Raw genomic sequence first — 13,774 nt, forward strand, 5'->3', positions numbered from 1 at the left:
TTATTAGGTACAGGAGGTACAATGTTGTGCCAACCTTTTAACATAGAGTTGCCGGTTAGAGTTTCAGCACCAGTAGTGAGGACTAAGAAGGTATGGACAAAGAAAGCACAGGAGCACTTACAGGACTGTTTTGAATCAATGGACTGGACTGTATTCAGGGGTTCATCTTCGAATCTGGATGAGTATGCTGCAGTTGTTATCAACTTCATTAAACCTGTTTAGATGAATGTGTGCCTATAAAAACCTGTACATTCCCAAACCAAAAGCCATGGATGAACCAGGGGGTTCAGCATCTGTTGAGGGCTAGATCTGTGTCATTTAGGTGTGGCGACCCAGGTCTGTACAAGGAAATGAGGTATGATTTACGGAGGGCTATTTCAAGAGTGAAGCAACGGTTCCGAGCAAGGTTGGAGGCAGCATCAGATGCATGGCAACTCTGGCAGAGTTTGCAGGACATTACTTCCTAAAAAGCGAAACCCAGTAGCACGATTGGCAGTGATGCTTTGCTACCAGACAAGTCTAATGCCTTTTATGCTCATTTTGAAAGGGAGGATATAACTACAGCTGTGAAGATCCCTACTGCACCCAGTGACCCTGTGAGCTCTGTCTTGGAGGCTAATATCAGGCTGTCTTTCAAGAGAGTGAAACCTCGCAAGGTAGCAGGCCCCGAAGGATGTATGGTGGGTGTATTCAAGGACATTTTCAACCTCTCACTTCTACAGTAGGAAGTTCCCACCTGCTTCAAAAGGGTAGCAATTATACTAGTGCCAAGAAGAATAGCGTGAGCTATTTAATGACTCTTGTTCAGTAGTATTCACATCTATGGTGATGAAATGCTTTAAGAGGGTGGTCATGGCTAGAATTGACCCGTCTCAGCAAGGACTTGGACCCACTGCAATTTGCCTATCGCCACAATACGACAGACACAATCTCTTTGTCTCTTAGCCTTGGTTCACCTAGATAATACAAACACTTATATCAGGATGCAGTTCGTTGACCATAGCTCAGCGTTTAGCACCATAATTCCCACAGTCCTGATTGATAAGTCACAGAACCTGGGCTTCTATCTCCCTCTGAAATTGGATTCTGGACTTCCTAACCAGAAGGCCACAGTCTGTACGGCTTGGTAATAATATATCGTCCTCGCTGACGATCAATATTGGCACACCTCAGGGATGTGTGCTTAGCCCACTGCTCTATTCTCTATATGTGTGGCTAGGTATAGCTCAAATGCCATCTATAGATTTGCTGATGATACAACCATTGTTAGTAGAATCTCAGATGGAGATGACAGATATACCAACTTGTTGAGTAGTGTCGCTGCAGCAATCTTGCATTCAATGTCAATAACAATAAAGAACTGATTGTGGACTTCAGAATGGGGAGGACAAGGGAGCACAAACTAATCCTCATTGAAGGATCAGAAGTGGAGGGAATGAGCAATTTCAGGCTTCTGGGTATCGAGATTTCTGAGGTTCAAACCTGGTCCCAGAATATTGATGCAACTATATAGACAGCAGTTATATTTCATTAGGAATTTGAGGAGATTGGTTTGTTACCTAAAGCACTCAAACCATGGAGATCATTCTGACAGGCTGCAACACCGTCTGGCACGGTGGGGCTAGGGCACATAACTGAAAGAAGCTACAGGAAGTTGTAAAATTAGTCGGCTCCATCTTGGGTACTATCCTCCATAGTATCCAAAACACCTTCAAGGCAAGGTGCCTCAGAAAGGAAGTGTCCATAATTAAAGGTTCCCATCACCCAGAGCATTCCCTCTTTTCATTGTTACCATCAAGAAGGAGGTACAGAAGTCTGAAGGTATACACTCAGCGATTCAGGAACAGTTTCTTCCTCTCTGCCATCCAATTTCTAAATGGACATTGAACCCATGAACACTAACTCACTTTTTTATTATTTCTGTTTTTGCACTATTTAATATACATATATATTTACTGTAATTGATTTACTTATTTATTTTGCAATATTGTCATGTATTGCATTGTACAACACGCAATCCAGAATAGTTATCTACTAGTGGGCTCAGCCCTGAGCTGCTCCAAAAAGCTATCTTGTAGGCACTCTAGAAATTCCCCCTCCTAGAATCCAGCACAAACCTGAGTTTCCCAATCTATTGAAGTCTTGCATGACTATTGTAACATTGCTCTTTTGGCACGCATTTTCTATCTCCTGTTGTAATTTGTATGCCACATCCTTACTGCCGTTTGGGGGTCTGTATTCAATTCCCATCAGGGTCTTTTTACCCTTGCAGTTCATTAGCTCTATCCACAATGATTCAACAAGTTCGGACCATATGTCACTTTTTTCGAAGTGATTTGATTTCTTCTTTTACCAACAGAGAAACACCACCCCGTCTGCCTTCCTGCCTGTCCTTTCAGTGCAGTATATATCCTTGGACATTAAGCTCCCTGCTATAATCTTTCAGCCATGATTCATTAATGCCTACAACATTATACCTGCCAATCTGCAATTGTACTGCAAGTTCATCTACCTTATTCCATGTACTTTGCACATTCAAATACAACACCTTCAGTCCTGTATTCACCATTTTCAATTTTTGTCTGCCTTTTACGTTGCAACTCATCCTATTGACTGCAGCTTTGCCCCATCAGCAGCCTGTCCTCACTATACATTGCCTCTGTTTGTGAACCAGCTTCAGCGCTATTATCCACTCTTCCTACAATACTTCTTGCATTGAAGTATATGCAGCTCAGGACACTAAGTTGCACCATGCTCAACCTTTTGATTCCCAACTTTGTATGAGGTCTTACCAATGTCTGCCTCCACAATCTTTCCACTAACTGTTCTGGCACTCTGGTTCCCAGCCCCCTGCACCTATAGTTTAAACCCCACCATGTAGCATTAGCAAACCTTTCTGCTATGATATTAGTACCCCTGCAGTTCAGCTCCAAACCATCCTTAATCTGATTGATATGGAATTTAAAAGGATCAGGAGGGCATTCTGAAGATTCATTTGCATTTCTGTGGGTAGCATGAGAGCATCAGTTGCAGATCATTTTCTCATTAGGCAAAAATCGGGATGGGGGGGTGCAACTGGACAGCATGGCTAAATACCTGTTAGTGCAATGTTTTACAGGACTAGCAATCAGTACTGTCTGTAAGGAGTTTATACATTTTCTGAGTGCTTCTGTTTCCTCCCACAGTTCAAAGACATGCAGGTTAGGGTTAATGAGTAGTGGGCGTGCTGTATTGGCACTGAAAGCACGGTAACACTTGCGGGCTTTCGTCAGGATATCCTCGGACTGTGTTAGTCATTGACTCAATAACCCATTTCACTGTAACCTACTGAGTTCCTCCAGAACATTTTGTGTATTTTGTGGTATGTTTCAGTATTCAATATGCATGTGCCAAATAAAGCTAATCTTTATCTTTAAAACAAAATGTTATTTAATGCAGGTGTGGAATATCCAATAAGTGGGAACCAGTGAACTTAATGGAGGAGGATAAATATTTGGAAACAGAAACATAGAAATCCTACAGCACGATACAGGCCCTTCAGCCCACAAAGTTGTGCCGAACATGTCCCTACCCTAGAAATTACTAGGGTTACGCATAGCCTAGTGTTTTTCTAAGCTCCATGTACCTATCCAAAGGTCTTTTTAAAGACCCTATGGTATCCACCTCCACCACCGTTGCCGACAGCCCATTCCACGCACTCACCACTCTCTGCATAAAAATTTGCCCCTGACATCTCCTCTGTTCCTATTCCCAAGCATCTTAAACCTGTGCCCTTTTGTTGCAGCCATTTCAGCCCTGGGAAAAAGCCACTGACTATCCACACAATCAATGCCTCTCATCATCTTATACATCTCTATCAGGTCACCTCTCGTCCTCCGTCGCTCCAAGGAGAAAAGGCTGAGTATCACTCAACCTGTTTTCATAAGGCATGCTCCCCAATCCAGGCAGCATCCTTGTAAATCTCCTCTGCACCCTTTCTATGGTTTCCACATTCTTCCTGTAGTGAAGCAACCAGAACTGAGCACAGTACTCCAATTGGGTCTGACCAGGGTCCTATATAGCTGCAACGTTACCTCTCGGCTCCTAAATTCAATTCCACGATTGAGGAAGATTTGATAAAGGAAGATTGAAATGGGACTGAGGGTATAGATCTCTCAGAGCAAGAGGGAGCACAAATCACAGTTCTTTCGGAGAGGGAAAAGCGATTGCTGGGGAATGTGGAACCAAACTAAAGAATGTATTTGATCACAGGGCATTGAAAACTGGGTATAAATGTTGTAATCTTTGAGATCCAGCATGCACTGCAGTGAACTGAATCTGCCATTTCTGCTGCAAAGTTCAATAAATGAGCAGTCATATGAATATCAAAATTATAACATAATGCTGAAGGAATTCAGTAGATTAGGCAGCATCTATAGAAGGGAATAAGCAGCCAATGTTTTGGACCAAGTCCCTTCATCAGGACTGGAAAGGAAGGGGGCACAGTAAGATGGGGGAAATGGGAAGAGCCCATTCGGTGCTGTACAGTTCTATGTTCTATTCCACAATGCCTCGGATAATTGGTTTGCTGTAATTTACATCTGAAGTCAATGAATGAGGAAGACTCATTCTTGGATATCTAATCTTCTGAATTTTTTCCGAAGCTTGCTGGGAACTCTTAAGATGAATCAATACTTTTAGCATAAAACCAAGTGTTGATATTTTCAATGATTGTTAATATGAATGAATATAAACATTGTAGCTAGGTTCCTCTTAAGAATTACGTGCCTCTATTTGTTTTGAGATCATAAAGTTCATCTGTCTGAGTGGGGTAGTCATCTGCAGATTACACTGTGCCCAAAATCTGTAACTGCTCTACTTGTTTTCAGGCATCGAGACAAAAGTGATGGCCCTGGAATGCTGATCCTCACACCAACTAGGGAGCTTGCTCTTCAGATACAGGAAGAGTGCAACAAGTACAGCTACAAAGGGATTAAGAGGTATTGATTGCTGTACAAGTATTTTAAATGCAAAAGAGTTTTTGTATATATATGGTGTTAGGCATGGATTAGTTAATAGATATTTTCCTTGGAGTCAGTAGGTTATGATAGAGACCCACTTATGGGGCCTGAGAACAAACAAAATTCGCGATGACCAGCCAGATAAATATTGCTGGAGCATTGTATTGTTGGGTGTCATCTTTCAAATGAAACATTCATTCAAATTCCCATCTACCCTTCTCCAATTGATTGAAAAGATCCAGTCATTCTGCCTCAACCTCAGATAATCTATTGTTCAAAATCTTACTGGTTCAGCACCTGGCTCATTTGGGTCCTGTTTACCTTGCTCCCATTAAACTCAGCTATGTCCTGTGTCCCTCGCTCACTTTAAACTCAGCAGCAGCCGTCTCCCCCACTCCCATTAAGCGCACCGGTTCACTGTAAAATTTATTATATGGTGTAACAACTATCTTAATAAAAAGTCAATTAGAAGTATATTTGGCGTTACTAGGAGTAGGCTGCAATGGTCTGGAAAACCTGCATCACAAAGCTCTGTGGAATTATTAGAGTTTTACCACATCTCACATGATAGTCACTTAATTGGCCAGGACTTCCTCAAGCCCGGGGTCAACATTTCTGAAATCAAGCTTGTATGCTGTGCTGTGTATGTTTTGACATAAATTTGTTCCATAAGGATATCATCATCATCAGTTTGTACTGAGGCACTTTATGTGTAGATTATCCTTTTTTAAAGTCAAAAAAAGACCATTTCATTAACTTTGATTTCAATAACTGTCAAAGTTACTGAAACATCTTTAGAAGCTAAATATAACCATTGATGTGATATTGAAAATGAGAAAAAGTGGTAGCACTGCTGCAAATTTTAATGACTGACAATGAAATTACTTCATTGATTGGGTGAGGGGTAGTCAAGCAGTGGAGATGTCATGGGTGCATTTATTTAGTCATGAGTGTTTAATCGACTATAGAAGCTGCACTAACAGTAATGAAATTAAATGATAAAGTGATTAGCTTCACAAAGGCAAGGTTTTGGCAAGGTATATTAACTTTCATTGCAGTAAACATATCAGTTCATGTGGGAAAGGTAGAGAACGCTGGTGTCTGCGTGATGGTTTTCTGTGGTAACTTTAGAAGCATTAAGAAGATCACACAGTATCTGTGAAGGAGGTATCAGAGTTACTGTTATAGCTCACCTTAGAACTTGTATCCATGGCTTCTTAAGGTGCTGAGTACTTGCAGTGATTTCACTCTTTACCTCATGTTTCCAGCATCTCTAGAGTTTTGGATGAAAATGTAACAAGCTCCTGCCCATCACTGGAGCATGGAATTTAGAATAATGAGGAGGGATCTCATTGAAACCTATTTGAATATTGAAAGGTCTGGATCGAGTGAATGTGGAAAAGATGTTTCCTATAGTGGGTGATTCTAGGATCAGAGGATGCAGCCTCAGAATAGAGGGACATCCATTTAGAACAGAGATGAAGAGGAATTTCTTTAGCCAGAGGATGATGAATCTGTGAAATTCATTGCCACAGTCGACTGTGGAGGCTAAGCTATTGGGTGTATTTAAAGTGAAGGTTGATAGGTTTTTGATCAGTAAGGGTGACAGAGGTCATGGGAGAGGCAGGAGAATGGGGTTGTAGACTGTATGGGGTGAATGGCCTAATTCTGCTTCTATGTTTTGTGGCATAGTGGTCTTTTTATCATATCAGTAACCGGAAGTGATGACCTCCTTCCTGGAAATGTTTCTCAACTGATCACCCAGAAGCTTGCAGCACTAACTTGCAGAACATTATTTCACCATTGCCTGTCCATTTATACAGGTAAAATCAAGAAACCAGTTAATGTTTTCAGCGATTCCATTTCAATATAACCTGCTCTTCAATGTTACTCCTTAAATATAGCCAAAGATCAGGATTAGAGTATATTTATCACATGTACATCGAAATGCATTGTTTGCATTAACAACCAACACAGTTAATTATGTGCTGGGGTATCTCACAAATTGCAGAATTTCAGTGTCCTAAGGAGAATTTCACTCTGAGAATTTGGGTTCTGAATCAATTTATTTGAATGGATTTTTGTTTTATTAATTTCAGAGAGGCTTTAAATATTCCTGTGTTCCCAACTGTTTGGTTTAGTTACAAAATGTTTTATTTTGCAGTATTTGTATTTATGGAGGAGGAAGCCGTAAAGATCAGATTAAGTTCATTACAGAAGGAGTGGACATTGTTATTGCAACTCCCGGGAGGCTGAATGATCTTCAGATGAACAACTGCATTAGTTTGAAGAGCACAACATATTTGGTCAGTGAATAGGGGAACTGAAGCAGTGTTAACCCAGTGTCCATAACTGCATTCTATTTAGAATTGTTAATAAAGCAGAGTGAATGTGGTCCTGGTCTGGGTGTTTCATAGTGATCATGTTTATTGTACAGGCTCTGTGCCAATGGCTCACAAAACTAATTCAAGAGTGAATAGTTTGTAATTTCTTCACTATCATCACTATCAAGTTTCAATGAAGAAAGATGTTTTGTTTTTAAGTCAGGAGAGAAATGAAGTTTGGGGGTATCTACCCAATCTAGAAACTTCATACCGTGTATTTCTCTGAGCATGAGTCTCTATGGCCCATTGATTTTGTGCTGGCTCACAAAGCAATCATATCAATCCAAATCTTTACTCCCACCCCCAATTTCCTTAGATTTTTTTCTTCTGATACTCCATTATCCCACCTACCCGAGGGCCAGTTTACCCATTTAACCATGTGTTGGGTTAGAAAATACAAAAGCCTGAAAGCACGTATCACCAAGCTCAAGAATTGCTTCTGCACCAGTGTTATAAGACTATTGAATGGTTCCCTAGTACAATAAGAGTAGACCCATGACCTCACAGTCTGTTTCATTCTGACCTTACACCTTATTGTCTATCTGCATCACACTTTCTCTGTAACTGTAAAACTTTATTGTTTTACCTTGTTCTGCTTGAGTGCTCTGCAATGAATTGATGTATGAACAGTATGCAAGACAAGCTTTTCACTCTTACTTTGGTACATGTGATAATAATAAACCAATTCCAGTTCCAACGGGATATGGAGGGAAACAGGAGCATCTGTAGGAGCATGTAATCTCCACACAGACAGCATTGTAGTTCAGGAATTAACCTGGTTTGCTGGAGATATGAGGCAGATGTTTTGCTGTTGGAAGATTAACAAAGTGATGGGCATTTTTTTTTAATAAAATGAGACAGAAACAAAATCCTCTGTCACTATCAAGAGGAGCAAAGGATATGAAAGAGCTATCTGAACAATAATTTTCTCTTCATGTTACTATTTTACAAGGCAGTATGAAGGTAGTACCTCCTACTCTGTTAGTGAGGGAACAATTATGGACACATATATTTAATGAACCTCTTGGGTGCCCAAAACGCATTAGATTATAATTACCTATCCACCCCAGTTAAAGTGTTTTATAGGCAGATATAATAGTGACATTGCAAACAGCAGCTGAATTGCTCATGGCATAATCACACAACCTTTAATCTAATCACATCACTCTAGCTAAAGATTGTGATAAGTCCATAATTTTTCTTGCTAAGTTTTTCCACTTCTTCCTTTAAAGGTGTTGGATGAAGCAGATCGAATGCTGGATATGGGATTTGAACCTCAGATTATGAAGATCATTTTGGATATACGACCGGATAGACAGACAATTATGACCAGGTATAAAATACTACTTGGTATACTCTGGTTAATTTTCTGGCAAAAGAAATCAAGCCTCTGCTTGATTTGGTCAAAAAAAAATCAAATGCATGTTCTCAGTGCTTCATCACTTGGCAGTAGAGGGATATGTGGAGAGTTTGATGGAGGTAAGATCAGGTCCCTTCTGACTGTAGTGTCATAGAACGCTGCAGCACAGAAACAGGCTCTTTAGTCCATCTAATCCGTGCTGAACTATTAACCTTGTAAACGCAAGATTCTGCAAATCCAGGGCAACATAAACAAAATGAAAGGTCTCAGCCCAAAGCATCAGCTCTTTATTGCTCTGCATAGATGCTGCCTGACTTGCTGAGTTCCTCCAGCATTTTGTGTGTATTGCCCTTTTCATTGTCCCGACGTTGATAGCAGAGCTGACCAGCCCCTTTCCATTGGCAGATTAATTTTATTTATCTAGTAATAGTGTCATCTGGCCCAACAGACTTGCATTGCCCAATTACACCCATGCTACCAATTAACCTACTAACCTGTATACCTTTAGGATGTGTGAGGAAACTGACACAGTCACTAGGAGACCATGCAAACTCCTTTCAGACCGGTGGAATTAAACCTGGGTTGCTGGCTTTAAAATAGTGTTATGCTAACTGCTATGCTATGCTGCTGTCTCATTTTTAAATATTTAACAATGCTAAAAACAATGATGGTGCTGTATCTTAGCATCACAAACATCAGTCTGGAGCACCACCTACTATGGATTGCTCAAATTAATGAACTCAGAATAATTCACTTCTCTATGTCAAATGCCAACTGGTGGCAGCTGCCTCACAGAAGCTGTTATCCAGCCTTGTGTTTAATTTTATTTCTTATTTATTTTATTTAGACTTAAAGTGCAGAACAGGCCCTTCTGGCCCAACAAACAGCACTGCAGCAGCCCACCTATTTTAATACTAGCCTAATCACAGGACGATATACAATGGCCAATTAACCTATTAACTAGTACATCTGGACTGTGGGAGAAAACCAGAACACCTGGAGGAAACCCATGTAGTTCACGGGGAAAATATACAGACTCCTTACAGATGGTGCTGGAAGTGAACTCCAAACTCTGGAATGTCCCAAGCTGCAATAGCAGTCGCACTCGCCGCTACGCTACCATGGCACCCTCTTTCAGAAACTGATGAAATGGGGTAATGTGAGTAATTCCACATTATAGCTGTATGTATAGAAATGGCTATGCATCATTGAGATCAGTGTTGCTTTCCCTTTACTGGAGCAGCTTGCTTATGTTCTATGTTTATGGGTGTATAAAGAGAGGATGGGAGGATAAATACAGGGCCCTGGTGGAGGACTTTGTCAAATGCTGCAAGCTGATTCATCTGCAGCTCAACAAAGGAGATGGTGATGGACTTTAGGAAGACCAAGCCTGCATTGCTCGCTGTTGCTATTAATGGTGAGGATGTGGATGTGGTGAGCTCATACAAGTACCTGGGGTGCCCCTGGATGACAGACTTGGGTGGAGCACCAGCACAGAGGCTGTGTACAAGAAGTGCCAGAGTTGCTTTTACTTCCTAAGGAGACCATGGTCCTTTAGTGTGCAAGCCTCTCCTTCACATGTTCTACCAGTCTGTTGTCACCATTACAATCCTCTATGTGGTGGTGTCCTGGGGCAATGGCATCAACACAGGTGATGCCAACAGGCTCAATAAACTGATTAGAAAAGCTGGCTTTGTTGTAGGAATCAAAAGCTGGACACCTCAGGCTGTGGTAGAACAAAGGACCCTATGGAAAATCGTGGCAATCCTGGACAATGTTTCTCACCCTCTGAATGCCACCTTGGCTGAACTGAGGAACACTTTTAGTAATAGACTAAGACAACTGCGCTCCTCCAAGGAGCGCTATATGAGGTCATTCTTGCTGTTGGCCATTAATTAGACTGTAAGTGAGGATCCCCTCCCCCCCCCCCACCGTTGGGCTATTTGTGGTAACATTTTTTATTCTTCCTTATAGTGCACTTGTAATGCTACTGTGACACAAATTTCCTTTGGCATCAATAAATCTACCTATGCTAGAGATATTACAGTGTTGTTAACTCTTTCTCCTCTCACTCCAGTGCAACGTGGCCTAACGGAGTTCGGAGATTAGCAAAATCCTATCTAAAGAATCCAATGATGGTTTATGTAGGAACGCTTGATTTGGCAGTAAGTAAAGTTTATTGTAATTTATTCCGTACTTGAAAGAAAATTAATACAATTTGACACCCCCAGCCTCCCCCCTCCCCCCAAAAAACACCCCAACCCTCCCCTCTCCACTGACACCCCCAGCCTCCCTCCCCCAAAAAACACCCCAACCCTCCCCTCTCCACTGACACCCCCAGCCTCCCCCCTCCCCCCAAAAAAAAAACTGATGAAGGGTCTTGGCCTGAAATGTCGACTGCACCTCTTCCTAGAGGTGCTGCCTGGCCTGCTGCGTTCACCAGCAACTTTGATGTGTGTTGATACAATTTACATTGCAGGAGCAGCTTTGCAAATAGAGGCATCTATCAGTTTTGAAGTACACTAAGTGGCAACCACTATGCTCCTCCAGGGAAGCCAGGAATGACCTCTGCTGCCCTTCCCACTGTGCCAAGAGGCTGATGCAAGTCACTGCCTCCTGCTTCTACACCAATTGACTGCTGTGTCTTGACATGAGGAGACCACCGGTGTTGCGTGCCCTGGGGTAACATCACTATTGAGATGTTAGGCTTGTTACTACACCCTAGACAGTACGTGGAGTGATGGGGATTAACACTGGCTGCTCTGTAGTGACAGACAAGTCATAGAGCACAAGAGCACTGAAACAGGCCCTTCAGCCTGTCTGCTCCATGTCAACCTGATCTTCTGTCCCATCTACCTGCACATGGAGCATAGCCCTCCATACCCCTCTCATCCATGTATTTATCCAAACTTCTCTTGTATGTTGAAGTAAAAGACTAAAGATTAACCTCGTGGGAATTAGCGAAGTTCGTTGGATAGGTGCTGGAACATGTCAGATTAGAAATAAAACACTAGTTTATTCTTGTGGAACATCCCATACTAATGGAGTAGGAATTCTTATGGATGAAAACATAGCAAAAAGTGTTTTAGGACATTGGGCAATATCGGAAAGAGTGCTGCTTGTTAGATTCAGAGGACAACCATTTGATTTAGCAATTATATAGGTATATGCACCAACAACAGATGGAACAAATGAGGATATAGATGAATCTATGAAGAGTTTGAACAAGCAAAGAATGGATGCAAATCTCAAGATATTGTTATTGTCATGGGAGATCTAAGTGCTAAAGTAGGACAAGGTGCTGATGGAAATACCATAGGAAAATTTGGACTAGGGGAAAGAAATGAAAGAGGTGAGAAATGGGTAGAATAGTGCAAGATGAATAATCGGGTCATTATGAATATCTACTTTAAAAACCATCCAAGATGTTTGTGGACCTGGAAAAGTCCAGGTGATAACACTAGAAATCAAATTGACTTTATTACTATAAACCAAAGATTTAGAAACTCAGTGACTCAATGCAAAACATATCCAGGTGCAGACTCTAATAGTGACCATAACCCAGTAGTATGTCATGTAGAAGTAAAACTTAAAAAACTAAAGAAGCAAAAACCTGAACAATCCCTTGACTACTTGCAATTAATTAAAGAAGAAAACTAAGACAAAAATTTACAATTGAAGTAAGGTTTCAAAGTCTAGAAATAGAATCTGTTGAAGATGATAGCAATCATGCAGAAATGAAATTTAACTCTCTAAAGGATGCCTTGGTAGAATCAGCAAAGTTAGTGATTCCTAAAAAAGAAAAAAGCACAAAGAATAAATGGATGACAGATGAAATCAAAAATCTAATGGAAGAAAGGAGACGGAAGAAAACAAATAGTCCTGACGAAGGGTCTCGGCCTGAAACGTCGACTGCGCCTCTTCCTATAGATGCTGCTTGGCCTGCTGCGTTTACCAGCAACTTTGATGTATGTTGCTTGAATTTCCAGCATCTGCAGAATTCCTGTTGTTTGCGTAAAAATCCTATAGAATATAATTTATGTCAAAAAGCCAAAGAAGAATGGTTAAATCAGGAATGTGAGCAAATAGAAAGAACCCCTATTACTGATCCAAAAAGGTTACATCAACAAATCAAGAATATCACTGGTAAAAAGCTCCTCTGTTCTTCAGGAGGGTGTTTGAAAGCAAAGGACAGTACCATTATCATGGAAAAAGATGAGATTATGAACAGATGGACTTGAGTATATTCAGGAATTGTTTGAAGACGATCGAGGCGAAAAACCAGAAATTAAGAACATTGAAGGTCCAAGTATTTTAAAATCTGAAGTTCGTAATGCAATAAATATGATGAAGAAAGGAAAGGCAGCAGGTCCTGATGAATTAGTAATGAAACAAATTATCGCCCTAGAAGATTATGGAATTGAAAAACTTACTCATTTAATCAATGACATTTATGAGACTGGAATAATACCAGAAGAGATGAAAAAAATCAGTATTTATCACTCTTCTTAAGAAAGCTGGAGCAATAGAAAGTAAGATACAAGCTGAAATAGGCAAGAACAGTATGGTTTTGTGAAAGACAAAGGTACAGGAAACACAGTATTGATGTTAAAGATACTATCAGAACAAGCTATTCAAGTGCAAAAAGATTTGTTTGGTTTATCGACTACACGAAAGCATTTGATAAAGTGAAGCACAGTAAGTTATTTGAAATATTACAGAAGACTCTCGATCTAGATTCGAAAGACCTCCGCCTAATCAGAAATCTGTACTGGGAACAAACTGCCGCTGTAAGAATAGATGGAGAAGTGAGTCAGTTTGCGAAAATCAAGAGAGTCGTTAGACAAGGGTGTGTCTTCTCCCCTGATTTAATGTGTACAGTGAAACAATGTTACAAAAAAATAAGAGACATCTTGGGAATCAAAGTTGGTGGTGAAAACAATAATTTCAGATATGCAGGTGACACTGTTAATTGCAAGTACGATGGAAGAATTACAACACTTAATTGATATAATTGTTGAAGAAAGTGC

General features: G+C 40.7%; 1 protein-coding gene across 1 annotated transcript in view; it reads left to right on the plus strand.

Moving 5' to 3' along the window:
- ddx43 (DEAD (Asp-Glu-Ala-Asp) box polypeptide 43) overlaps window positions 1-13,774 on the plus strand; it is an 83,609-nt gene that overhangs the window by 39,969 nt on the left and 29,866 nt on the right. Inside the window, exons 8-11 of the mRNA XM_063071511.1 lie at window positions 4,869-4,979; window positions 7,165-7,306; window positions 8,617-8,717; window positions 10,822-10,909. Coding sequence (XP_062927581.1) covers window positions 4,869-4,979; window positions 7,165-7,306; window positions 8,617-8,717; window positions 10,822-10,909 — 442 coding nt within the window. The remainder of the gene's footprint in view (window positions 1-4,868; window positions 4,980-7,164; window positions 7,307-8,616; window positions 8,718-10,821; window positions 10,910-13,774) is intronic.

This window comes from Mobula hypostoma, chromosome 2 (assembly GCF_963921235.1).
Source record: "Mobula hypostoma chromosome 2, sMobHyp1.1, whole genome shotgun sequence".
NCBI classification, from domain to species: Eukaryota; Metazoa; Chordata; class Chondrichthyes; order Myliobatiformes; family Myliobatidae; genus Mobula; species Mobula hypostoma.